Source organism: Heterocephalus glaber, unplaced genomic scaffold (genome assembly GCF_053883595.1).
Source record: "Heterocephalus glaber isolate CG9 unplaced genomic scaffold, H.glaber_assembly_v1.0 deba00001141, whole genome shotgun sequence".
Taxonomy (NCBI): Eukaryota; Metazoa; Chordata; class Mammalia; order Rodentia; family Bathyergidae; genus Heterocephalus; species Heterocephalus glaber.
This window is the reverse complement of record NW_028258201.1, coordinates 3,099,157-3,126,455: the sequence shown is the minus strand read 5'-3', so window position 1 is coordinate 3,126,455 and position 27,299 is coordinate 3,099,157. Positions and strand designations below refer to the sequence as shown.

The window sequence follows — 27,299 nt, the reverse complement described above, 5'->3', positions numbered from 1 at the left end:
GGCTGGAGACACCCGAGGCTACTGCCCAGTGGCCAAGACTCGGCTCTGCACGGTTCAGTCCTGGCCACTCGAGGGGCAGGGTGGGGCCTGCTCCCCCCACCCCGTCCCTTCTCCCGAACTCCGTCCTGGGGTGTCTGGCGATGGGGACAGCCACCACTTATTAAATGCTTTCTGCAGCCTGGTCACTAACCCACTGGTCGCTGTGGCACTGACAGAGCAAGAGGGGACAGGCAGCCCACACTGGCTTCTGGGTCAGCCTGGATTCTCATTGTTAAACGCCCAACTCCTACCTGGCCACCACGTGCCGACCTACAAACTGCCTTCGGTGGCACTGCCCTCGCTCCTGGTGACCTCCAGCTTCCTGCTTCAGGGGCAGCGAGTGGCCGGTGGACAGCACCGGGAGCACAGGTCCCACCTCCCCGGCAACACAGGCGCCCATGCCCGGCTGCACCTGAGCTCTGCCGCCCACCTCGGCTCTTAGGCTGCGTGGCTCTGCAGGCGGCAGAAGGCTGCATCCCAGCCCAGAGCCACCGAAGAATCACCACGGCGCTGTCTCCTGCCTCCCTGCAGCAGGCAACACTCAGCCTAGAGTGGGCTTTGCTTCCATATCTGACAAAGGGTCACTGACTAGGGTCTGGGGTGTTTTTTCTGTCTCCTCCCAGACTCAACTGTACAAGGCCTTAGGAAAGGCAAAGATGGACTGAAGTAAATTATTTGTTCCGATTTCTAACCTTGTCAACTGCTGTTAGGAGGAGGAGGAGGCAGGGCGGAGTGGGAAAGGGATAAACACCTGGCAGGTGAGCAGGTGAGGCGCTCTGCTAACACCAGCAGCTCCTCCACAGTGCAGCCTGCTGGTCGCAGCTCAACTGTCTCATCACAGGAGGGCACTCGGATCTTGCCGTATTGATTGTTTTATCCCCCTTGGCCCAGTCCTCTTCCCAGTGTCATCTTCCTTCTCAGTCTCCCTCCCTCCTTCTAGCAGGCTAAGACACGACAGAGCTGTTTTGTCCTCCACTGAAGCCGGCTCTCGTTAAAGCCTGTCCTCAGCTGGGTGTGGTGGTGCCCACCTGTAATCCCAGCACTCTGGGAGGCTGAGGCAGGAGGATCACACGTTTGAGCCCAACCTGGGCAACTTAGTAACCTAGGAAGACCTTGTCTCAAAAAAAAGAAAAGAAAAGAAAAAGCCAGCCAGCCCTCTGCGTGTGCCCTGAGGAACAGAAGCGAGGGCACTCTGGCTTCTCAGGCCCAGTCCCGTCTCTGCACCCCATTTTTATCTTTCCTACACCTCTAGGACCCCTGAGCATGCCGTCCTGCACAGCTGCTGGCTGGCCTCTTCCCAACCCGGAGGCTGAGGCTTAAGGCCAAACCCTGATGAACAGGAAGGAGTGCGCAGCTCTGACAAGATCGTGACCCCGCGGAAATGCACGGAAACGGCTGCTATTGACCTCTCAGGAAGCCAAAGGCAGCCTTAACTCAGCCCCGTGAAACTGCTGAAAGGACAGGCGAGTTGGGAGCCCTGGATTCCAATCGACTTTATCACTGCTCGCACCTAACCCTGGGTCATGTGACAGGTGCTGGCTCTAGTAAGTGGGACAAGACCCTAAAAGATTAATGAGGCTTATGTATCTGGGTTCTAGTCCAGTTTACGAAATCCACTCTCCACCCTGGAGCCGGCCTGTTTTCCGGCGCCAGACCTCAGAGCGGCAGCTGAGGCTGGTGACCTGCCGGTCCTTCCCTGCCATCGGCGCCCCGCCTCCAGCAGCCTTCCCTTGGCCAGCTCTCAGTCTGAATTTCATTCCAAAGCCCCACTCTGGCTATGGGGAAAAGCAATCCAAAGGCAGCCCGGTAAGATTTCCACTCAGCACTGTGCCCAGGGAAAGGGGTTCTACATCCACCAGGAAGCGGTACAACCTCAGGGCCATGGGAGCACTGCACAAAAACAAAATTCATGCACTTGATGCAAACACATCACCGGTATCCATCGCTGCCTAGAGGTGTCCTGCAGCCTGCTGCTCTAATTATCTCTGACTGTGAGACAGGAAGTTGTCCCGGGCTTAAGTTTAAACTCGAACATCTTTCAGACAATGCTGAGAGGAGCACTCACTGCACCGACCTGCTCGGGTGACATGGGAGAGCTGGGACTGCAAGGGGCACAAGGGACTCAGGGCACAGTCACCTTCTGTGTCTTGATGGAAACCGGCATCACAAACACATGTATTTGTCAAAACTCATGGAAGCCGGGGATGTAGCTCAGTGGCGCCACACCTGCCTCGAAAGCATAAGGTCCTGAGTTCGATCCCCAGTACCAGAAAAAAAACCCAAAACAACTCATGGAATGACTGAGGATTTATTCATTCGTACTGTATGAATTTTACCCCTTTTCACCTTCCTAGAAGTATAGATCTCTAGTTAATGATACTCTTTCAAGTCTTTAGAGATGAAATGTACCCACATCTACACTCACTTTGAAATGTGCCCCAAAATACCATGGATTCCTAGGTGGGCAGATGGATGGACGAGATAAAGACAACAGAGCAAAATGGCAGTTAGAATTCAGACCTGCTTCGTGGACATATAGAGGCATTCATTATTCAAGTTTTCAAAAATTTTCAGGATACTGGAGAAAAACCTATTTCAGGATCAAGTCTTTTAGAAAAGAGTAAATTATAAGATTGACACTGGTTTTAGTCTCATCTATAACATATTCTGCAAACATGCTAATGAGCAAAGACATGCCCAACAGGCAAAGGAAAGAAAGAACGGAATGTGGCGAGCTGACCTCCCGTTAAGGGCTGGCAGCTTCTGTGCTATGCTGTGGCTCTCTATTCTGGAACCAGGCTAGCTCCAGTCTTGACAGTCTGAGAATTCAATTACGAGGATTCCTAAGGATGAGCAAGGCCTGGGAAGCTGGCTTATATTAATTAGACTCAAAAGAAAGTGATTCCTACATCAGGCAGTTAGTTTTGTGTGGTAAGCAGCACATCAGAATGCTTAGCTAGGAGAACCAAACCCAGAAGGCAGGAAATGGCTACATCCTCAGAGTCCGGATGGAGTAGTGGGGAGGGGGCAGCTGATCCGGTCACCTTCCCTACTCTCGGAGGCTGGCCGTCCTGACCCTGGGCTCTGGTGCTCACAGCAAGGCCCTCCTCCCTGGAAAGCACCTTGGCCAACGATGTTAGAACTCACGCCGCGCATGGCTGGGTTCTGGTTGGGTGTTGTCAGTGGGTCCCCACTGCACTGTGTTGCAGATAACTGCCCACTGGTGACCCAGTTCCTCCTCACCACACAATGCCCATGGTCTCAGCATGTGCATTCTGTGGCCACCACCCAATCTGCTGTCCACTTAACTCACGGTGTCCTGCTTATTTCGGACCTGGGTTCTGCTCTGGTAATGCTCGGGGTCTGATTCCAAATATATGAGCCTGAGAAGACTGGGAGGGAGGATGGGGGCTTTGGGGAAAAAAAACTTCGAGCTCAAATTCTGGATTTGGCTAGGTGTGATGGTGCACACCTGTGACTCTAGGACTCGAAGGCTGAGGCAGGAGGATCAAGACTTTGAAGGCAGCCCACACAACTTAGAGGTCCAGTCTCAAAAAATAAAATGGGTGGGGATATAGTCCAGTGTGAGATTCTGGATTTAATTCCCAGAACCAGGAAAAAAAAAATCTGGCTCTGCCACTTCTTTAACTGTGGACCCCTGGACAAGTTGCTCAACTGCTTATAATTTTCTCTCTATAAACCGTGAAGAAGCTCCCCGTGCACAGGGTCATCACTGTGGGCAAACTATTTGATTTCTCCTCTTTAAGCCTCAGTTTGCTCAAAGGCAGAATGCAGACGCCAACCAGGGTCCCCGGCAAGACAGAGGAGAAGCCTGGGAGCTGTCTTTGGTTTCCAGACGGACTCTAATGAGGAGTTAATTCATTAACAGGCTGTGTGATCAGAGGCCTGGGGTCCTGGAGTAATTCATTCATTTCCCAACAACATCATCCTGCAAGAGGAGGCTTCTGCCGTGGGCACAGATGGTGGTGCCCGTGTGCCCTGCTGCGGGGAGACTCCAGTCCCTGCCGCCTTCCCCGGCCACAGCAGAAGGCAGCAAGGAACCTCGTAAGCCAAGTCCTCAGGAGAACAGGGCTGAGCCCAGTCTTCATTACTTCCATTCTCTATGCCTTCCTTACCCTAGGAGACACCGCCAGTCCTTGTCTAAAGCCCCAGGCACGGGGTGCACAGCCTGCCCACCCTACTCCCTGTCTCATTCAGTTTACGGAGATTAGGAGGCCTCTGCACTCATGATTCACGTTCATCTGATTCCAAAACAAACACAATTCCACCTAAAAAACAAGTTGATCAAAACCGGGATTCCTTTGTTTTTTGTTAGAATGACAAACCAGAGAGAAAGGGCTTCCTGCTGGCAGAAAGCTTTCAGAATGTGCCGGGTGAACAATGTCTCGGTTCCTGGACACGCATCGGGGTCCTGGGAGGGAGGTATCCTGGGGACAGGAAACTGGAGCACCCGAGAGGATTCCCAAACTGGGACAGGATGCAGGGCAGGAGGGGAGGGGAAGACTGTGGTCGAGGGCTGTTGCCCGCGGGCAGCACCAGCAGCTGGGGAGTACACACCAGCAGGACCACCGGCCGAGCAGGGTCCTGCAGCGCAGCCTGAGCAGGTGCTGGGCTCTCACAGCATGACCTCTGCAAGGGGCACACCTCGAAGGCTCCTGACCGCCCTCCTAGTGACCTCAACCATCCTTCGGGGGCCAAGTTCAAAGCTGCTGGTTCTCTCTAGCACCCCTGTGGCCTTCCGTGTCCACCCTCAGAGGGTGATGTGGACCCACTTCCAAAACTGTTTGTGATGGTTACATTTGGTGATGAAACTAGGAAATTTAATTAAACATTACAAAAATGATGATGCGAGTGGACAAAGCTATTTTTGTGGCCATCACATAGATACTTCAAAGATACAAAACAGTGGGCTTTAAAAAAATGTGCTCTTGAATAAACTAATTGGAGAAGTACGTTAAAGAAATTCTAAAAAAAATTTAAAAAAGAAATTCTAGAAGACAACTGGGCGTGGTGGTGCACTCCTGTAATTCCAGCACTCTCAGAGGCTGAGGCAGGAGGATTGCCAATGCAAGCCCAGCCAGGGCAACTCAAGTGATGTAGCAAAACTCTGTCTCAGAATGAAAAGTGAAAAAGGCTGGGGATGTAGTTCAGTGTGCAGAAATTGGGATCAATCCGTAGTGCCATGTTAAAAAAAAAAAAAAAAACAACGAATTCTACACTCAAGTTGCTTCACAAGTGGCTCAATTCTGGCTTTACTTTTAAGGAAGTCAAACTGTAAATTTGATGCACTATGCATGTGGCTCATGTAACAAAAAAAGGACAGAGAATTTCAGATCTGCAGGTCCACACTGAAAGAGGAGGCCCTAGTGCCGCCTCAAAAGCCTGGCATGCACATCTATCCTTTAGGTCTAAATAGTATGTTTGTATTCCTTTTAAAAATGACTTCCTGGGGCCGGGGATTTGGCTCAGTGTTGCCACCGCCTGCCTCACAAGAGCAAGGTGCTGAGTTCGATCCCCAGTACCAAAAAAAAAAAACCAACACAAAAAATGACTTCCTGGGCTGGGGATGTAGCTCAGTGGCACCAGGCCTGCCTAGCAAGGGCAAGGTCCTGAGTTCAATCCCTGGTACCAAACAAAAACAAAAACAAATAAAAATGTATTCTTCCCTTCACAGACTTTGTAATTAACCCAACAGCTCTGTCCCAAGTGGCATGGGAGAGACTCCACTGGCATAATGGTACCCGAGGGAAGCTCCAGGAAGCCGTGCCCGATGAAAAGCTGGCTCTCATCAACACCGCAGCCATCCTGCAGCGATTCTCAAACCCAGCCTTCCCTCCCAGGGACTCAGGACCTCTCTGGCTCGCTCCTAAGAAGGCTCTGTACCGAGAGCGGGTAAACAACCCCAGTGAGCCCAGCTCTCTTCTGCCCCTTTCTTCTGCATGGAGGATCCCATGTGGACAAGCCTCACTCTCAGGGGCCAGGCACTGGCACATTAGGGGTCCCACTCTGCCATCTCAGGGGCTCCTCTGCCAGGCTGTCCAGCTCCCGCTCCCGGGCACAGACAGCTGGGGTCGACAGAACGACCCTGCGCCAGAACGTCCTTGCATCCGTGGGGACCCCAACACCTGCCCTGGCAGACCACGGGGCGGGGGCGCAAGCAGCTGGAGTCCTCTAGGCCTCACAGGCGCTCCACCAGCACCTTCCCAGAGGACCGCGACCAGGGGCCCGCTGCGGCAGAGGCCGCGGGACCAAGGAGACCTCTCCCGCAAGCGCATGCGCAGGCCTTGGCTGCTTTTGCTTCTTGTTTTCCCGCTGGTGCTCCAAGTACTGAGCCCCGGGAGGACTTAGTCAGTACCCAGTGGAGACGCACACCTGGAGCCTCTAACCTGGATGTGCCTTGACTCTTGGGGCCGTGTCTGGGACACACCCCTTTCTGGGATGTGAGATTTTCCCTGAAATGAGGGAGAAGTGGTGGCTTCTCCAGCAAACATGTGGCATCTTCCCTATGCCACCAAGTCCCCACGTCAATATCCTCTTACATTAGCCTGCAGGGACCTCAATCCCAAGCAACAGGTTCTTCCCTCTTAAAAAAAGAGTTCTTTAAATGCCAAAGAACATATATTATCATATTAGGGTTTCCACAGCAACGCCACATGGTCATCCACATGCCTACTTCTGGGTTTAAGACAGCATGCCTTTCCGCATTTCCTGCTCCTCTGTGGCCACCACCGGCAGAGGTGAGCATTCTGCCCCCCTGGCTGCTCCTTCTTTACCTATCTACATGACCAGCTCAATGACATAGGGTCCTGTCTGTCTTGGGCATGTGCTCAGGAGCAAACTGGTGTCTCTGAGGGAACCCGACAGGTTCTGGGCCCACAGCTCAGGGCAAGGGGTTCGTTTTGGGCACAAAAGCCCCAACATCTGAAGAAACGGCAGCACGGTATGGGGGAGGGCAGTAAACTGGCTTCTCCAGGGCTGCGGTGAGTAGATTAAGAAGCAGCAACCAATAGCTGGGGACCACACTTCACACCAGAGGAAGGACCACAGGAGTTGACTGGGAAGAACAAGCCTCAGAAGCAGCTCCGGGGGCCCTGCCCTGGACAGGCCTGCAGCCCGCTCCTGGGGTCTGCTGCTAAGGCAGTCTGCCAGGGGCAACAATGGAGAGGAACAGGTTTCTCAGGATGAACAAGACACACAGCGTGCGGGGTGGGCGGGGAAAGGCAAAAGGCGGCCTCGTCGCCCACTCCCGAGACCTTGCTTGGGTGATCCCGGAGACCTCCAGCCTCGGCCTGTGGACAGAGTCCAGGGCGGCCACAGCCACCAGTCCCGAGCGTTTGGTGAGCATCAGTCGCTGCCAAGACCGGCTCTCTGGGCGCGCCTAGTCGGGGCCTGGGTGGTAGGCCTGCAGACAAGGAGTGGAGCAGAATCTCGAGAGCACACCTTGAGAGAAGCCCGGTCAGGCGAACCAAGGGCAAGCCTGAGGTAGGTGGGCTGGGTGGTGCACGTCTGTAGCCTCAGCTCCTCTGGAAGCTGAAGCGGAAGGACCACAAGACTGAGGCTAGCTCGGGCAACTTAGTGAGACAAGTCTCAAGGTAAAAGCCTAAAAAGAGCTGGGGAAGGGCCAGAGGTGTAGCTCAGTGGTGCCACCGCCCGTCTCGCAAGTACAAGGTCCTGAGTCTGATCCCTGGAACCAAAAAAAAGAAAAAGGGCTGGGGATATAGAGCACTTGCCTAGCATGTGCAGGGCCCTGGGCTCCATGCAGTCTCCACTGCTGGGGAAAAAAAAGAAAGAAAAGATCTACTTTATTAGTGTTGGAATAAAACCCAGAATAATTACAGTATTACTTGTAATATTTATCATAATTTTTTAACATCCCATTGTTGGTTATTTATTAGCTTTCTGCTAACCTTTCAGTTTCCCATTTTCGTTTTAACAGCAGTAAAAAGTCCAGAGGGGACTGTGTGCCTATTTCAGATACTGAAAAACTGGGGACACACTGGGGGGCTTTGTTCCCTCCCACAGAGCTCCGGGCAGAAGGGATGAGGGAGGAAACAGTGGGGTCAGCCGACCTGTGGCCCCCAGGAGAGGAAAAAGAGGTGAAGGGGGAGCTTGCCAAGTTCCCAAAGATACTGAAAACAGTTCAGGGGGGCCAGGCTGCGCTTCCCAGCCCCACTGTTACCTGGGGCACAGGGGCACTGTCTCGCAAGTCCACCTCTCATGGAATTGAGTGCTTGTGTAAGAGGCTTGCTTTTCTCAAACATCTCAGGGCTGTGCAGGCTCAGGTCTTGGAATCTCAAATATGCCCTTGCACAGCTGCAAGTAAACAGGATGGCTCTAGGCGAAACTGAAGCCCAGAACTTCTAACCTCCTTTCCCCCTTTGCTCCCAGCAGTGGGAGTCAGTGGGAACAGCTGGTCTCGGGAGCAGCGCACCAGGCCCTTGGGCGCTGGCCACCATGTCAGCAGGAGCAGAATGGAAGACGAGGCTGCAGGAGCTGCAGACTCAGCAAGCAGGGACCTTCGACTCGTGGGGATACTCAGTGTAGGGGGTGAACAAACCATGGAATTTAAAGATAGCTGACCAGGCAGTAAGGGGCCTAACCCTGCTTCTTGCCTCTCTGCCAGCTGCTCACTGACTTATTGCCCAGAAGTGGTGGATACGGACGGCCTGTGAGAAGCTGCTTTCTGGGGACAGATCGGCGTCCCTCCTGAATTCACATGCTGACGTCCCAACCCCTAATGAGAAGTAATGAGGAGATGGGGCCTGACAAGTACTTGGGTGAAACAGGGCCCTCGTGATGGGACAAGGGGCTCTGCAGGAAGAGGGGAGAGCTTCCCACTGTCCCTGCACACAGGAGGTCACAGTGAGAGGCCTCTGGGCCAGGGGACGCCCTCAGGGGTCCGCCACCCAGATCCTGGACTTGCCAGCATTCAAGGCCAGGAGGAACAGGAGTCTACGGTCTAGACTGCCCAATCTATGGGGATGCACTGCAGCAGCCCAAGCTGACTAAAACTTTAAGCCTCCAACAGGCCGAACCCTGAGGAAAGACAGCATTCTCTCTTTGTTCTCCACGTCCCCAGGCAGGACGTGGCTTCCATCCAGAGCCCCATGCTGTCCCACTTCCACAGGGACTTGGGGCAGTGAGCCTAGGCCCAGAGGAATGTGAGGAGCTTCTCCTCACTCACTGGGAGGAGCGGGGACATCACCCAGCTGTCAGCTTACTGTCTGGCAAGCACATGGGGTTCGAGGGAGACCGAGTGCAGCATCCTTGCAGCGGCGGCAGGGAGAACATGACACACACACACACACACACACACACACGTGTAAAGCCCTGCACGCTGCGTGTGAATCAGGTCTGTGGATTGCACCAGTATCGATTTCCCTGGTTTGGATCGGCTGTACCACTGGCGGAAACTGGTGAAGACTCTGAACAAAGGCTCTCTCTGCACAGCTCCCTAGGGAGCTACACTTACTTCAAAATAAAAAATCTGAAGAAAATCAAGAGGACAACTATCCCCTTATTTTACAAAAGGCCAACTGGAGTACAAAACTTGAAAAGGATGGACATAACCAGAATAAAGGTGAGCGGCAGCCAGCGGCCACACACTCCTTGCTGGCCTTGATTTTCTTTTACCCCAGACCATCCAACAGTGTTGAGGACAAGCTCAGAGAGGAGAGGGGAGCCCAGGCCCAGCGCTCCCGCCTCCCAAGCTGGGGGGGCGCCTGCCTGCTCCTGCAGCAGCGGGAGAGATCAGGGCAGGGTAAGGGTGGGGGCCCTGGGTGGGACTAGGGGAGAGGGGCAGACCTGTTTCTCTTCAGCTTTCCACTCGCTTATCAGCTCCGGAACCCTCTGCTTTCCCTTTCCCCTGGCCAAGGGAAGAGCCCTGGCTCAGGTTCTCATTTACTCAGCCCTTCGTCCCTGGCTGTGCAGAGTCCATCCTCAGAGTACCACCCCTGGTTGCCACGCCCCCCAGAATCAGGTTCCCAGGAGCAAAGCCCTGGGGTGGTGCTGTGCCCCTCAAGGGTTGTGTGGGGTGCAAACGAGAGGCCCAGGCGGCCCTGCTTGGGACCCTGATGGGTGGTGAAGCAGATGCAGCTGGAAGCTGCTCCCCTTCCCTGCACTTCCAGGCCCTCTGACCTGCTGGTCTCCAGCTTAAGCTCCTGCGGCTCCTGTACCCGGGTACCTGGCAGTGCCAGGGATGCATGTCCTGCCCCACTCCCACTGCGGGGGCAGCTCTCACCAGCTGACATCCAGCTCCTCACCCCTAGCCCAGAGCCCCAGCAGACCTGAGCCTGGCCCAACCAGTTTGTACGAAACGCTTCATGGGCTTCCCTTCTCACCTCCCTCTCCCCTGCCAGAGCTTCCTGAGATTGCCTTCCAAACAAACTAACTGAATTAGATCCTGCTTTTGAGGGAACTCAGCCTACGACAGGTGGTCACTGGGAACCGCACACCTGGGAAAAGAGCTAGAATCCCAAGTACGGGTGAGTGTGCTGCAGGTGTGAGGGGCACGGACATCTATAATGAAGGAAATTGGCAACTGTGGGGCTGCGGGCAGATACTAGAAAGTCCACAGGGGAAACACCAATAAAAACCTGATTTGCTTGGCTAATACTCATCACAGCCACTTATACAAACTGCTTTTCATTTGCCTAATTACCACTGGCACAAGAACGACCACGAGGGTATGAAACATGGCAAATGAAACCTGTGTTAAAATGGTCTTGGTTACTAGTGCTGAGCCACTCCTTGTGGATCAGCGGGGTTCGTAACCGGGAGCTCACTCGTTCTGTTCACCACCAGAGGGAATGAGATTATGGCGCTGGCACTGAGGTTCTCAGCCTCTGGGGACAGGAGACTCACTCCTGGGCACCTGCCTTCAGCTGCAAAGGTCTGGGGGGAGGAGGATTTGCACAGGTTCCCAGGAAAGCAGGTGCCGTGGGTCACACTTTAAGAACCACCGCTTGAAGGACAGAAAGGAAAGAAAGGCAGAACCCTGGGGTTAAATGTGCCACAGCACCGGCGACACAAGGTGACCAGTCTGTGTACCATTTCAAGAAAACAGATGGAGACTTCTAATACCCCACATCAGTCTCTGTACCAAACCAGATGTGGTAGGCAGACAGTTTAAACCAAAAAAGGTGAAACTACTCTGTTACTCAAATGAATCCTGGGAGACCCGGGTTTGTTCCTTTACTTGACAAACAAATATCAAGTGCCCAATTGGCACCAAAGTTGTTGCTAGGCAACAGAGGCTTGGGCACTGCCAAAGGTCATGTGAGAGTCTGGGTAGATCACATCCCTGTGGGCCTCGGCTTCCTAACCTGTGAGGAGACAGCTGGCATTCAGAGGCCCTCCCTAACGTTTACAATGAAAAGGAAAGCGGCATCACTGCTGGAAGCAACACCACCCTGTGAGCTCTCTGGGCAGCCGGATGTGACACTCAAGAGCCTTGCTGCCCAATCTGTGGGACAGTCGTGACAGGAAAGGGGAGCCCCAGCAGCAGTCTGAGCCTCAAGGCCCCGCTGGATGGTCAGAGTCTGCTTCAATTCAGCGAGTGCCCCAATGAAAGGTGCTGCCAAGGTAAGTTAGTACTGCAGCCCGTACCAACCAAAGATGACAAAAACGGGCAGCCTCAGAGCCGAGCTGGTGAGCGCCTCTCCCCATGGACTGTGGCATTTAATCACTCTGACTGCTGGAGGGAAACAGGGCTGCTCACCAGAATGCAGGATGCTCTGACAGCCTCCTCAATGGGCTCTTGTTGCACCTTGTGCTAACAGCCTTCCTGCTCTGAATGCTAAACAGGGGCAGGTGGGGAGAGGCGGGGCAGCCAGCGTGAAGGGCACCATGGGTGACACTGCTGTGTCGGCGCGGCCTGGCTTCCGGGCACCCGTGGAGGGGCGCTCTTGTCTGCTTCTCTTTTACAGACAGAGAAGCTGACACCCATGGCACCCAACACGTCAGCTGTGGGTCCTAGAGAAGAGGTGCAGCCAGGCTTGAGCAGAGGTCAATTCTGTGAAAGCAAAGAGCCACCCTGAGCCTGGATGCATCCTGACATTAGGGCGAAGCAGGTGCGAAGCAGAGTCCAGCGGTGGCAGGGTCAGGGAGGGCCCTCAGGGCCGGGGCACACTGCCAGGGCTCAAGTGCAAGCCCAGGTAAGAATAAAGGTCTTTTACATGCAAACAACTGGCATCCTCTCGGTCTTACATATAACATAAATAGAAGCATATTCAGAAAACTATTTTTGTCCCTCTAACACATAAAACTTAAGTAAAAACAGCAGAGACTATTAAGACAAGTCCCCAAGTCCTACTTCACCCAGACTGCTGCTTGGAAACCTTCCTTATATGGAGTCCAGGAGCCACTCCACTTCCTAAGAGAAGGGAGTCTGTCCTTAACTCTAACCCCCACCTGGCCCAGCACCTCCCGCAGAGCTGACACATACTTGGCGGCTAATAAATACCTGCTGATACAGTATGGGTGCGGCCCAGCCAGCCGGTCAACACTGCTGGCAGCGAGGCCGAGGACAGGCTCCAGGGAGGCAGCCGGCGCCTTCTGGCCGTTCCCCAGGTGAGGGGTGAGGCTGTACCTAGGCTGGTCTGCTCCACCTGCTGGAGGTAACAAGTCCCGGGGGCTTATTACCACAGTGTCAGCGGGTGAGCCCAGGAGCTGCTTCCTGCATTTAAGTTTCGGTTTGAGCTCATGATATCAGGATCAGGAGCCAGGCTGTGCTCAGTGTACCTGTCCTGTGATGTCATGGCATCAGTCATCTCTCAACGCCAACGTCCTCTCTTTGGAAGACTGTATAGATCTGAGGGCTCCTAACCAAGCTCACTTCAGATTTATGATGTTTCAATGCCTTCTCCAGCCCAACACTGAAGAAATACAGACACAATTACCTTATTTCATAAAATGTATCAAACGGTGCAATGATATTGGCCCAGGTGACAGCCTAGGAAGGCCTGGAGATGTATTTTCACTAGCACAGCTATGAGGCACTGTGTGAGCCAGGTGAAGGGCACACCCAGCCTGGCGGGGGCTCGGGAGATCACAAATGCAGACCGTGCCTTCCACAGGCTGCGCCTGGACCCAGGGATCTTGTTATTTAACTGGTCTCAGAGCCCTGACTGAGGTCACCGCGTGACCTGCGGGTCCTGATGCCACTTAGTGTGTTCCTGAGAAGCAAAGCTAGCTGGGGACTGCAGGACAGCTGGTCCCACACCATTCCCTTTCCAAGTCTGTCTCCAGAGTGAAAAACAAACATTCAGAGATAAAAGAACCAAAATATTCATGGTGTTATCGAAATAGAAAACCACCCACAACAGGTGACACATAATTTGCGCCCTGCCACAGTGGTGAAATAAACATAGGCACACTGTTCTTTGGCAACCAAAGAGCTAAAAACTAAGTGGCAAAAGGAACAGCAAAGTTGCAAATTAACTCACGTCTAAACTTTCACTATCAAGAGGACAGGAAACTGGACCTCGGCAATTCGTTTTCACTAGGCCAGAGCAGCAGCCCAGCCCAGCCCAGCAGCACTGGGTGCTAATACACTGACAGCCTTGGTAAGTACCTCATGCCAGGCCCTGTAATCCTGGCTGCACTCTGGGAGGCTGAGGCAGGAGGATCACAGGTTCAGACCCAGCCTGGGCAACTCAGTGACATAACAAGACCTTGTCTCAAAATAAAAAGATGTGGGGATGTAGCTCAGAGCAAAAGCCCTGGGTTCAACCACTGGTTCCACAAAACAACAATAACAACAAACAAACAAGTGTCCAAGCGGAGCTCTCTGGGTGAGGGCCTGGCCCTGCCACGGCCAGGCACCCATGGAAGCGGATGCCTCCCAGAGTACAGAGCCTTTTTCCGAACCCTGCAAGGAAGACAGGTAGACTCGGTCTGCAAGATCAGTATCTGCTTCCCCCTCTGGGGCCAGGAGACCTCAGACAGAAGTCCTCGTCAGCGTCAGCGGTGAAACGCATGCATCCATCACCACACCTCAGCCTTAGAACTGGCAGCTCTGGAGTCACTGCCCAGGACAGAGAAAGGCAGAGCACAGCCAGACCCACAGGCTAACCCCACCAGGGGAGACGCAGCAAGGCCTGATTTCCAGATCACCAGCAACAGCACTGATTTTTTAAAAATATGTTTTGGAAATTTTCTTCTCTAACAGAATCAACACACAGGCATGTGTCTGAGATACTAGCTTCCTCTACTGAATAAGCACCTACAGAGCCAGGAATGGCTTTAATCGCAGCAAGCCAGCTGAGGCTTTACCCGATTGTGCCCATGCTCTACTGTCCTTCCGGCACCTCGGGGACAGATACAGCAAGCTGGGCAGGAGCCGATGCGTTTACTGAAGCAAGCAGCATCTGGTTTGGTTCTTGTTTCCTTTCAATTTAATTTGAAAGTTAGGGCCAAATCCATTACTGTTCTCGCCTTACATACAGGACACTTGAGGCTGACAGATCTGTGACACCACTGCTGACATGATCAAGGGGCGTCAACGTTCCCATCTTCTAGAAGTGTTAACCATTCTACTTAAGGGGGGTGGGCAGGCGGTGAACAGTTAGCTTAAAAGTTATATTGATGTGTAAATGTTAAGTTCAATCTCCTTTCTCCAAACCAGTGTTTGCTGGGCATGGTGGTGCACACCTGTAATCCCAGCACTGGGGAGGCTGAGGCAGGAGAATCCATGTGAGCTCGAGGCCAGCCAGGGCCACATAGTGAGACCGTGCCTCAAAAAACAAATAAACAAAAAAAGCCAAACTAGTGTGTAGTCAAAAAACAGTTTTGGCTTTAAAAAATGGGGAGTTAAGTCTACCAAATTAAGTAAAAAAATCCATAAATCATTAACAACGCACCTCTCCTGAAATCCATAAATTTCTGTGCTTCTACCTGTGAAGTAAATTATTCTCACTGTTCTTTAGAATTCCTCATTTGTGAACTAAAAAGGCTTATTCTTTTCACTAGAGAATGAAAGAGCAAATTTAAAGTTTAAGGGTGAGGTGAAGGTGTACTTAATATTTGTCTCCTTGAAGGAAAGGGAAGATACCTATCCATGTCCAATCATGGCAAGGTCTTCAGCAACCCAAACCCTGAGTCCTTTGGAAGGACCGTGGGATTTTTAGGACTCAGGCAATCCAACTCCGTCTGGGGCACCGCCTGGCATTTCTAAGTGCCCACTGTGGGCCGGGGAGCCAAGGAAGGGCCTGGAGAAATGAGCTGTGATTACTGCCCTTGAAAGGGCTCTCATCTGGCTGTGGAGCCGGCCACGGTGAGTGCCCGGTGAGTGCCTGAGGAGACAGCTGACCTCAAGGTGGCAGGGGACAGGGGCACTGTACCCTGGGCTCAGCGGCCTGGACAGCCAGCCGATGTGCATGGCCACCCCACCCCATCCTGCTCTTTTTCTTCAATGGCACTTATTTTCATTTGTGATAATATTTTATTTGTTTGCACTTGTTTAATATTTGTCTCTCCCTTCAGGTTTTAAGTCCCTCAAAAGCTGGGTGTTTGTTTTGGCTGGGATTTCATTTTGTGTGCCGGGCCGGAGAACAAGGCCAGGCCCCCAGCAGCTCGCGGCACGGGTGGTGAAAGGGGAGCCTTTACTGAAGCGGATTTCAACATGGAGAAATGGACAAAGCACCCAGCAGGGAAAGGTGTAAGCCCACGGGGAGAGGAAAACAGTGAGAAAAGGAACTGACTGGAGCCAGAAAAACAGGGCACAAGCCCAGAGGGCAAGGCAGGCGCAGGGGGCCCGGCTGGGTCTCTGGACAGCCCTGAGCTCACTCGGGCCAGGAGCCTGGACAGCACTGCGCAGCAGCGAGCCCAGACAGGCGTCTCCTGGGGGACTCAGTGCAGTGAGGGGGGAAATGGCAGCTCCACGAGCTGGGTGGCAGAGAGGGATCCCGGCACTACCACCCACGCACAACACACCTGGCACTCCCTGATGGGCGAGGCGCTGGTGAAAACAGCTCGGTGGAGAGGAACCAGGACATTTACGGTGTGCACGTTGTTTCATCGGAGTTTACAACGCCCCGCTAGCTGTTTAAACCAGGGCAGCCAAGAACAGACTGCCAGCCAAATTGTCATTCGTGGGCCCCTGGCGAGCTCAGGCAGTTTTCCATCTGCCAGACAGACGAACAGGCTGCCGGAGTTAGGGACCGGGTTGTCAGCACCTCGAGCGAGACAGAGCAGACACCCAGATCTGCTCAGCGGCGCGACCCTTCTGATCTGCTGGCTGCTCACCCGGCCGTCAAGAGAGAAGTCAGTGGTGAACAGAAGGAAGTAAAGGGACTCCAGGCAGGACGGGCATCTTGCCGTAAAATCATGGGCTGAGATCAGAGACCGGATCTTGTTTTAGAAGTGCTGGGGGTTGAGCCCAGGGCCTTTACACTGAGCTATACTCCCAGCCCTTTTTCTTTTTTATTTTGAGACAAAGTCTTGCTAAGTTGCTAGATTACACAGGCTGGGATGCTCCTGTCCTGGCCTCACGGAGCACTAGGATCACAGGTGTGTGCCACCACACCCGGCTCACAGAGCACATCTTTGAGGTGAGCCCAACACCGGGCTCCAGAAAACAGCTGGGTTGAAACAAGAAAGCCCACACGAGGCCCAGATTAATTGCTTTCCTGGAGTCCTGTATATTAGAAAGCTTGTCCCTCACTACCTGGCCAGTTAATTACTCAGCTGCCACTCTGACCACACATTACAAATTAAACTTCTCTGGAACCTGCACACATTCTTTCTCTCTCACACACAAATGTGTTCACACACGTGGTCACACACACACAACCCGACCTCCCCAAAGTCCGCCCAGGGCCAGAAAGCATCTGAGGCCACCAACACCTGCCTCCCTACCTGGCTGCGGGGACCTGACTGGAGAGGAAGGGTTTGTGCTGCATCCGGGCGGGCTGCCTGCAGAGAGGACCCTCCGGGGCGTCAGAGCAGAGCTGCTGATGTCCCCATTCACTCAGCACCCTCTTCTCACAAGAACTCCTGGTCCTGCCGTCTCTTCATCTGAGTATTTTAGTTTCTTCCCTGGCCTTAGACTCCTGGATCGATTTTAGCCAGGTGTGATGGTGCACGCCTGGGATCCCAGTACTTGCAACACTGAGGCAGGAAGATTGTGAATTTGAGGTCAGCCTGGCCTACATAATGAGTTCAAGGTCAGCTGAATCACACAGTGAGATGCCGGCTCAAGAACAAAAAAACAACCCTGGATTTTAGATTTTATCTCCACTTTTGAGTATGTGATAAGCTCATGGAAATGTATTTCCTAAGACAGTGACCCAGAACTCAGCCCACTGCCCTTGCCCAGGCTGACGACAAGAACAAAGACCAAGTCTGCAAAACTCTTAGAAAATAAGACCTCACTCCAGTTTGATGGCTCCAAAACTATGAATGTACATGCACACATACATTCACAAAGTCACCTAACACAGCCTAAGGGAAAAAAATCAAAGAACAAATCAGGATGAGGAAAGAAGGCCCTAGTGACTAAAGGGAAAGGGAAAAGAAGTTAGAAGTGAAAGTCAAGTTACGAGGGATATTTCTAAGCCCGGTGTAAGTGCAGGATGGAATTTTTAATTTTTCTTACAAGCCAGGAGCGGTGGCACACACCTGTAATACCAACACTCCGGGAGGCTGCAGCAGGAAGATCATTAAGTTTCAGCCCAGCCTGTGCAAACAGTGAGACCCTTCCTCAAACAAGGGCCAGGGGTGTAGTTCAGTGCCTAGGCTCCAAGTTCAATCCCCAGTACTTAAACAAACAAACAAGCACCTCTTAGGGCAGGAATGAAGAGGCTAGCTGCAGGGCATTGCGCACACTTGCCCTCCCCTCTGGCCTTTGGGAGAGGCCCTTCCTGCGTGGCTCCCTCCTCATCCGATCACTACCTTGGCTTCACTTTTCTCCTAAGTTTATGATTTACCCTGTTGACTTTCTCCCTCCCTCTAGCTTTCCAGAAGGCCGGCTCCACCACGGCCGAGAACTTGTGTCTGTTCCGGGCACTGCTGGATCTGCAGCACTCAGGCAGGGCCTGGGTCAGTGCAGGTTCTCAACAACTTAGCTGAAAGAACGAAGAACGGCATTACAAATAAACACTTGGCACTGCAGCTTTACAGCATCGCTGATGATGTCAAAATACCTCTACTTGCATCTCAGACACAACTGCTCAGAGAACCGGATCAGAATACATAAAGAAGTGCCAGAAGGTGTTTTCTTCTGTGATTCTCAGCCCTTCTATGAACTGCAGTAAAGATCAGCGTCTTCTCATCCCTTTGTCTACATTCACTGTCATCCCAGCTTTTGGACTGGTGTTAAAATTTTTCAAAAATAGAAAACAAGAGACGAGGGAAATTGTGTTGCTGGCAATTTCGCAAATACCACGCGATCCTTCCGAGGTGCTTGGGGGACCCCTCCCACTGCAGCTAAGTGGAAGCAGGCTGTGTGTGAGGCACAGGGAGGGCGGTGCGGGTGGCAGGGGGGAGCCAAAGCGGCAGAAACGCCTCTGAAGGATAAATACAGGAAACACTGGCAAGCGCCTTAAGCAGAGAAATACAAGGACAGAGCGGGCTGGGGAGGGAGGGGGGGGAGGGAAGGAAGGCCTGCCGGTGACTGCAGCAGTAAATGAGAACAGAAAGGAAAACCAGAGGAAGCGGGGAGGACTGAAGTCACAGAAGAGGCACACGGCCAAGTGAGGGAGGGAGGGGATGCCAAAGGGGGAAGACGTGCTCTTCGTGGGCTCCACCCACGGCAAACAGGTACTAATCAAAACAAAAGAGGCAAGAACACAAGAGAAAGGGGACAAGGAGCAACTGCAGAAGCAGGGGAACCAAGGTGGGGCCGGCAGGGAGGCGGAAATGGGAGAAGCTCGTGGTCCCAGGAAAGAGGGGCGGAACAGCCACGCCCCAGGCAGTGGCACCGTGTCAGCACCAGGGCGGGAGGTGACTGCGTCTGGTGCCGCCACGCCTACGGCGACTCCCACTCACAGGCCACAAACCCACAAGGGGGCACATTTCTGCGAGAGAGGCCAAAGCGGGGGCGGCCTGTAAAACCACGAGACTGTTTTAAAATGTGAACAGAATATCTCAGTCTTACACACTAACCAACAACCGGGACTTCGGAGGGCGGTTCATCTGGGAGAAACGCCCGAGTCCAGGGCCTGCAGGAAGCAGCTCGCAGAGACCTTCCGGGCTCCGGCCTGTCCCCAGAGGGGGAAGCGCCACATTCTTGTTTGGAGTGGGAGACCTAGCCCCGAGGAAAGCCTACACAGCCTACACAGCCTGCTTGTTTACGTGAAAAGAACAATGCCCGCTGCAGAATGTGTGGGGGAAGCTCAGGGCTGACTGTGGTGGAACTCAGATCTCCCTCCGCTCCACATCTGCCCACATCTGCGCCTCCTTCTCACACGCCCGGCCCTCACGGGTTAAAAGCAGCCCGGCCTCTGCAGAGTTGAACCAATCATCACTGCTCCTGGTGACGTCATGCGGCTAACGGGACAGTGCTGAGGAGGCCAGGAGGAGGAAGAGGCAGGGTGGGGACTTGGCCTGGAAGATGCCCTCCCGCTGCTGCCACTTCACCTCTCAATGAGGGATTCAAGAGCCACGGGTCCCCCCTGCTACTGCTCCAGACAAAACCAGGATGTTCCCGAAATGGACATCCCGACCAGAAATTATTCTCAGCTCACACAAAATGCATACAAAGCATGTTCTGCTCATCATCCATCTCCCACTTGTTTAATATTTATGAAAGCTGATTACAAAACACAAATTTATCACTTAAACCTTCAGCCAAGTTTTAAATGACTCAAATGTTTATGCTAAGTAGACAAACAGCCTCTGTGGTTTCCCTTTCATTAACTTCAAGCCCATTCAAAGGCAGGTGTGTGAGAGACCTAGCTGATCCTCAAGACTTCATACTTTCAAGCCACAGCCTGACCAGAAAGTTATTTTTGTTGTTCTTGCAGTCAGCCCTCTGTATGGGAGGGTCCCGTAGCTGCAGGTTCAACCAACTGCCAGCTGAAGAATTTTGGGAAAAAATCGTGTCTGTATTTTATATGTAACTGATTTTTCCTGTCATTATTCCCTAAACTATACAAGAAGACAACTATTTGCATAGCATTTCTGTTGTACTGGGTATTAGAGGTCGTCTAGAGATGATTTAAAGTGTACAAGAGAGTGTACAGGTCATACATACATGGTACAAGACTTCACATAGGGCTGGGGTTCTGCAGGCTTTGGTACTGAAGCGCTGGTCCTGGAGCCAGTCCTGCACATGCACTGGGGAAGCTGGCGCAAGGTCTTTCATCCAGACATTAACTGTTGGGGCTGTGCGCGCATGTGTGTGTGTGTGTGTGTGTGTGTGTGTGTGTGTATTTAACTGTGGGAGCATCAAAGTGTACACGAGACAGGAGGAAAATATACTTAAGGAGATTCTGATCAGAGAGCACACAGCTGAAATGCTGATGATATTGCCCATCTGGTGCAAGGGGAGTGGGGCTTTCTTTCCTACAACTTAGAAGTGGGGAGAGTTTCAGGCGTGATGAATTTCGCCTGCTTCCCAGCACCCTGCACATCCACACCTGCTAAAGCACACAGCCATCGACGGCTTGTCAGAGTATGAGAAACTGGATCCCCAGAGGGAAAGGCAGGCCTGTCCAACTGGGCAGCTGAAGCGGCTTGAGAATCCAGCTACTCGTGTGGGCAGCTTTGAGCAGGTGCAGGGAGAAGCCCCAACCTGCAAGGGACTGAGAGAAGAGCTGTTTGGTAGAATCAGGGCGGGACAGCTGTGGGAGAAGACCCTCCCCGCAGAGGTGGCCTTCAGTGGAGGGACACGGCGGCTCCAGCACCCCAGCAACACAGGACACAGGCAGGCAGAGGAGAGAAGGGAATGGGTGAGAGGCAGGGGGAGGTGCTGAAACAGCAAGCCAGCCACCTCCCGACAAAGCACACACAGCAGAGTCCAGGCCTTTCAGAATGAAGATGTGAGGCCAGGTCCTACTAGCGCTGCCGTGGTTAAGATATTCACAACACACATCAATGAGGTCAGAAGAGCAAATATAAATCAGTAAATACACCACGACTCCAAACTTGGATATGCATCAAATACAAGCCAAGACAAACGATGCACAGAGGGCTGTAGGTGATCCCCACTCCGGATCCCCCCTATGCAAAGGTTCGTGTACACAGTTCCTCAGTTTAACTTCTGGGTCCCAGGGACCAAGACAACACAGAGTACTCTGACTTGACTGGACAGCCCTGCTGGAGCCTGGAGGCAGGGCTCGCAGGCTGAGCTTTGTTCAAGGCAAAATCTATTGCTTCTTTGTTACCAAAACAATAATAGAAATAAGAATCCTAGATGAAAGAGCTCCGAGGTTTACTTTACTTAACCAGCGGGGTCTTCTGAGGTCACCATGTCCAGGGCAATTCATCCAGGACTCCATTAACCATCAGCAGGGAGCAGGGACTCAAGTCCAGGAGCTACGCGTACTCAACTAGAAACCATTGTCCCAGTCAAGCAACCAACCAAATAGCCGCTGCCTCCCATCGTGGAGAAGAGCATGCTTGGAAAATAAACAGAGGGAGGGCTGCAGAGTTCTCTCCAACCTCTCTCCTCTTCCCAGAGAATGAGGCTGAAAGGCTCATTAAGTTTTGAGACCACCCGGGCTGGGTGGGCCCTTCCGTCTTGGGTGGGGCAGGGCCATGCAGGAAGACCATGAAGGGCTTCCCAGGCATTCGCCACCAGCAAATCCCAGGCCACTGCAAGAGTTCTCCTTTCCTAAACTGAGTGTGGTAGTGCACGCCTATGATTCCAGAACTTGGGAGGCTGAGGCAGGAGGATCACCATAAGTTCGAGGCCAGCCTGGGCTACACAGTGAGATCCTGTCTCAAAAAAGAAAAACAAAATGAAGTTTTCCTTTCCTAAGAAGCCCCTGCATGCCCTGGTCCCATTCGCCAAAAGCTCCAGGCACAGGTAGAATATTATTAGCTGCCACCGAGGTGACACTAAGTATCCCAGGGACTGTGCTAGGCACATACTGTCTCTTACTGGTCAGCACTCCGAAACAGATCTGACTGCCTGATCACGAATAAGGAGGATACTCTGAGGCTTAGCGAGCCTGTGCGAGCACTCAAGGCGGGGTCCTGGCTCTGCCTCCTTGGAGCACCTGCCAGACTCATCTCACCGTGACTGCACTGGGCTGGGATCACAGCTGCCCGGCAGCCTTCCTCTTCCCCCCCAGGCCTTCCATCGTGGGCTCCTCGGGCACAGCTTTCCCCACCTCTAGGATCAAAGGATAAAGAGGAAGTCAGAAAGCATGGGATATGGCACGGCAGCCTTCAGCCACCAGGCAGGGTCAGGGTGGCGTGGGGCACAGCCGTTAGCCAAGGGCCCATGGGGTTGAGGGCTGGTCCCTGGAGGAGACGTGTGCGAAGTGTCTCTTTAGACAGAGACCCACAAAAGCCATATATGGTGTCTCACACTTGCTTGGCACCCCCAGACCCTGGGTTCAATCCCCAGTACAAAAAAAAAGCTGAAAGTTACACAAAGGGTCCTGTCAATGTGTCCGATGCCAGGTGGAGACAGGGGTGTGGCTCAGTGGTAGCGCGCCTCAAAAGCCAACAACAACAACAACAACAACAACAACAACAGCCACAAAGAGAAAACGCTTCTGGGTCCACAAGGCCCACTTCAGTAGGTGCACTTTGCCTCAGTGGTTTCGTTCCCTCTCTGGGAAGGAATGGAAGCCCATAAAGCTGCCTGGCCCCGCAGCAGGACCCTTCCTCGGCACCCCGGGCTCAGGAGAAGGTGATTTGCTAGGCAGGGAAACTGCCTTCCCGCACCCAAAGGACTGAGACGCGGCCTGGATGGCGGCGACTGCTCCGGTTGTTCAGGGCCCTCGCACTGCAGGTTGTGCCTGCTCTCCCTCTGCACAACCAGCCCTCACTGGAACCAAGGGCCCTGCGCCTGCCTGGCTTCACGCCTCGCCCCACACCATGCTCTCCTTGCCTGGAAGTTTCCGTCCGGTTCAAACCACAACAGGAATCACTGCTCCAGTCCTGGGTAAATCCCACCTCTCAGTCTTCCCTAAGCCCCTCACTCCCACATTCCCCGCCCTCTCCTCCCACCTCAGAGTGCACAGAGCTGTCTCCATCCCACATGCTGCTGGAGAGCCAGGCAGTCCAGGGCCCCGTACAGGCTCGGCAAGCACTCTACCACCGAGCTACATCACCAGTGAGACAGGGTGTCACTAAACTGCCTAGGCTGGGGAGCCCAAGAACCCCCGACACTGAGAGTCATTAGCGGCCAGGGGCCTGGTACAGGTTCCCTGAGACTTTGCTTCTACACAGTGAAACCTCTTTTGCACAGGTTTCCCTTTCTGACCAACACGGCCCCAAGCCTGGCCTCATCTGGAGAGAACCTCGATGCAGGACTTGTCCCCACCCTGTTCCCACAGCGGGAATGGGGTTGGCTTTGCTTTACATAACCTCACAGCTGCAGCCCACTAGGGCTGGGCAGGGCACAAGGCCTGCAGAACACTCAAGTGGACGCGGCAGCTGTATACTCCCCTCCTTGTGGAGAGCTAAATTCATCTGCGAGACGGCTCCTAGGAGACAGCCTGCACGCCCAGCAAGAAGCTGGCGAGGGTGGTGGGTTAACATTCCCGGGTGTTTACCCATCGCTCAGGAGCGCATTCTTCTGCGAAGTCAGAATGCCACAGGTCACGAGAAACACCCTGACGCGCAAGTGTAGCTACTCTGTCACAATGTGAGGCTGCAAAGGTTTTCTCCCCGCCAATGCTTCACTGTCTGCTGGAGCCCCGAGCTCTCTGTCTGAGCAGCTGGGGTGTGGGACAGGCAGGGCGCCTCCGTGGGGAGAGGCGTTTGGTCTTCCAGGGACACAGCAGGAATAAGCACAGAGGCGCTGGGAACAGAGCAGCCCCCCTCAGGTCCCCTTTCAGCAGCTTCTCCCCGTGCCCCCTTCCCTGTCCGCACCGGCAGCTCCCTGCTATTCCTGGGCCTTCCTCGGCATCTCCAGGGTGTGCATGTGCCCCCCGCGGCTCACAGCCTGGCATCGGAACTGTCCCTCCCTCACCCTGCTCTGCTGGGCCGACACCCTCTTGCGGCATCAGGGGTGGCCCTGTCCTCTGGGCCCAGCTACCTGGGGCCCGCCTCCCGCCCTGGGTACAAACATGCAGTCCCACTGTGAGGAACCAAGGCAACCCCCAGATCCTGGCCCGGGCAGTGACGGCGCGCAGCCTCACCTCATCCCACTCCGAGGCGAAGGAGGGTGACTTCTCCAGCCTCTTCTTCCCAATGCTGCAGTTGGACAGAGACTCGCTCCGGCTCCCCATCGCTGTGTCCTCCGTGGGTGAGCAGGTCAGTAGATCAGAGTCAGACTTGGATAAACTTCGGCTGAGTCTGAGCTCAGCTTTGGGTTTGCTGGTGGGAGGGGCTCGGCTTCTGGCCCCGCTCCGGGTTCCTTCCTCAGCACCAGCAGGGTGCGGGGGCGCAGTGTGAGTCAAAGTTTCGGGGTGCGATCGGCTGCTGGCAGAGGGCAGGCCTGCTGCGTAGCCTGTGCTCTTGCTCTGGTCCAGGCTGCCCGGCTGGGAAACTCCAGGAGGGTGCACACCCGTCTCCTCCAGCTGCATGCTGGCCTCGTGGCAGGCAGCCTGCTGCAGGGACCCGTCTGGATGGCTCTGGCCTGAGGCAGACAGCAGCTGGAAAGGGTCCTGCCCCACCTCACACACCGGGGAGGAGCCGTGGAGGAGACCTGAGAACTGCTCTGGGACCTGCCCGTCGTGCCCCTCCACAGAGTCCTGGCTCCCGCCGCCGCCACTCTGCCTGTGGTCTTGAAGTGGACAGAGAGAAATAAAAAATTAAACGTGGCAAAAATCAACAAAGTTCCACTGCAGTGAGCACACGGCAGAGCAGAAGAATTCAAAGACGGGGGAGAGATAGAAGCTGGATAGGCTGGGGAGGGGACAGAGGAAAAGAGAGGGGAAGGGAGAAAACAGTTTCATATTGTTCTTAATGCTCAGTTTGTACCCAGAGCCAGAGCATTTATGAAATTCCAAACACTGGCCTGATTAATGCTCTCTGGCAGTGCTCCTGCCATTAAGAGTTCTGTTAACATTAACGACCAGACCTTGCTATATAAGGCGAGGAGAAGTGCTAACTATGTCCTACAGGGAAGACACGGGAGGACAGTGAGGGACAGAAAGTGGGGGAAACAGGGAGGGACGGAAAGAGAGAGAAGGCGAGGGAGCTCCGGCGAGCGCCAGTGAGCAAGCATCGGCAGGCAGGCCTGGCTTTGGAACATCTGATGCATTTCCATAAAGGCCAAAGTGTTATTTAGAGCGCCGCCCGCCCTTCCTCTGGCAAGCAGTGACAGAGAAGGAAACGGAGGTCACCATCCCCAACTTGCGACTCCTGGAATTCCTTAACTCAAAGTGCAAAACACAAGAGCAGAGAAGTAACTTCCTTTCTTCCAGGAGGCAGCTTGGAGCTCCACGCCTCATCCTTCCTTCCGTGGGGAACAGACTTTTCTTTTTTAAAAGACTATGCACATCTCACTCCTGCCAAAGCTTCCAGCTGCTCATGTTTGTTTAAGTCTAACCTTAGTTGATCTACTGAAGAAGAAATGGTCTCGTTTGTCTCTGCCAGGGGACATGTGCAGCTCTCTGGAGACCTCGCTGACATCCTAGAAATCTGACACTGCCGGTTCACCAGGCCAGCTACTACTTTACACCCAAAACCTCTGCCCCGGAGCAGCATAAATCACTGATAGAACCAGGCTCTGACATCATCGAGGCACCGGGACTCCCTGGGGCTTCCCCGAGGGAACTCAGTCCCATCAGACTTTCCCCAGGTCGCCAGGGCAGGCCACACTCTGCCTGCACTCAGCCAGTTCCAAAGCCAGGGTCCACGCCTCCCCCTCACCCACCTGCATCTATGGAGGAGCACTGAACCACCCCCTCTCTGCCTGTGGGGCCCAAAAGCTACTCAGGAGATCAGAGAATCTTAGAACCAAAAGGCTCAAGTTCCAATACATATATTTTTGTTGTTCTTGATTATTTAGGCAGAGTCTCACTTTGGAGTCCAGGCTAGCCTTGAACTCACATCGATCCTCCTGCTTCAGCTTCCTGAATGCTGGGATTACAGGCACGCACCAACATGTCCCGCTGAGTTCAGATATTTTTACAGATGAGGAATCCAAGGCCTGCAGTCATTTGTCCAGGGCGGTGGGGGAGAAGGCTCTGACCCAGGAGCCAGGAGATCTGGCTCTGGCCCCAGTGTACTGCTCTCCAGCTGTTGACCTGGGCAGCGCTGCCTTTACCTTTTCGGGCCTGTACACCTGAAACTGGATTGGACTACATGCTCCTTAAACACCTTTAAAGGATCCCAGTCCCTGCCGCCAAGTGGCAGTGGCAAACTCGTCCCCCGAAGCCCAGGCCCCTTCCGGAGGCTGGGTCAGGGGAAGTGGGCACAGGAGGGGTGGCACAATGTCACCCTGGCGCTCCAGGGCCCTGCTCCTCCCAGGCTCCACCTGCCCCCCTCTCTGTGGAGTGTGGGGTCTGCATCTGCTCACCCCCAGCTCTCAGGTCTGCAGAGGGAGGAGTGGCCAGGTGGCTCCGTTTCTGACTCTGACTGCTAAGCCCCAGGAGCCAAGAGCATGGCCTTTGCTGGTCCTCCTCTACCTCTGACCGCTTTGGAACTCTCACCCACCCCCATAAATCCTTCATCCTAAAGCTCAGTCTGTGAGCAATGCACAAGCAGTGAGCAACTCGAATCACCTTGGGGAAGAAGAAACGCTGAGTGCCTGCCTGTTCCCGATAGCTGGGCGGGGCCAGAGAGCCACGGCTTGGCCTCACAGCTCCAGACATCCACCTAACAATGGCAGGGCAGACACAGTGTCCACGACCTAGAGACCCCATCTCAGAATGCTGATAATGATGACAGCGCCTAGGGATGCAGCTCAGTCCAAGGCCCTCAGGCTCAGTCCCCACCACCACAAAACAAACAAACAGCACCTGGCAGGCAGAACAACGCCACCCACTGACACTGCATGCTGGGGCCACAGAGCAGGTGACACGCGACCGACCCCCTAATGGTGGGCCAACGGCTCTTCCTCAGAGTAGCTGAGGAAGAGTCAACCAGGTGGTAAAATTTGCCACTGCTGGGAAAAATATGCTTTTTTGTTTGTTTTGTTTTGCTTTCGGTGGTACTAGGGATTGAACCCA

General features: G+C 53.8%; 1 protein-coding gene across 6 annotated transcripts in view; it reads right to left on the bottom strand.

The window, feature by feature from the left end:
- Anks1a (ankyrin repeat and sterile alpha motif domain containing 1A) overlaps positions 1–27,299 on the bottom strand; it is a 156,723-nt gene that overhangs the window by 31,598 nt on the left and 97,826 nt on the right. For all 6 annotated transcript variants that reach the window (XM_087210498.1, XM_087210499.1, XM_087210500.1 and 3 more), the window contains one exon: positions 24,321–24,907. In XM_087210498.1, the coding sequence (XP_087066624.1) occupies positions 24,321–24,907 (587 nt within the window). The remainder of the gene's footprint in view (positions 1–24,320; positions 24,908–27,299) is intronic.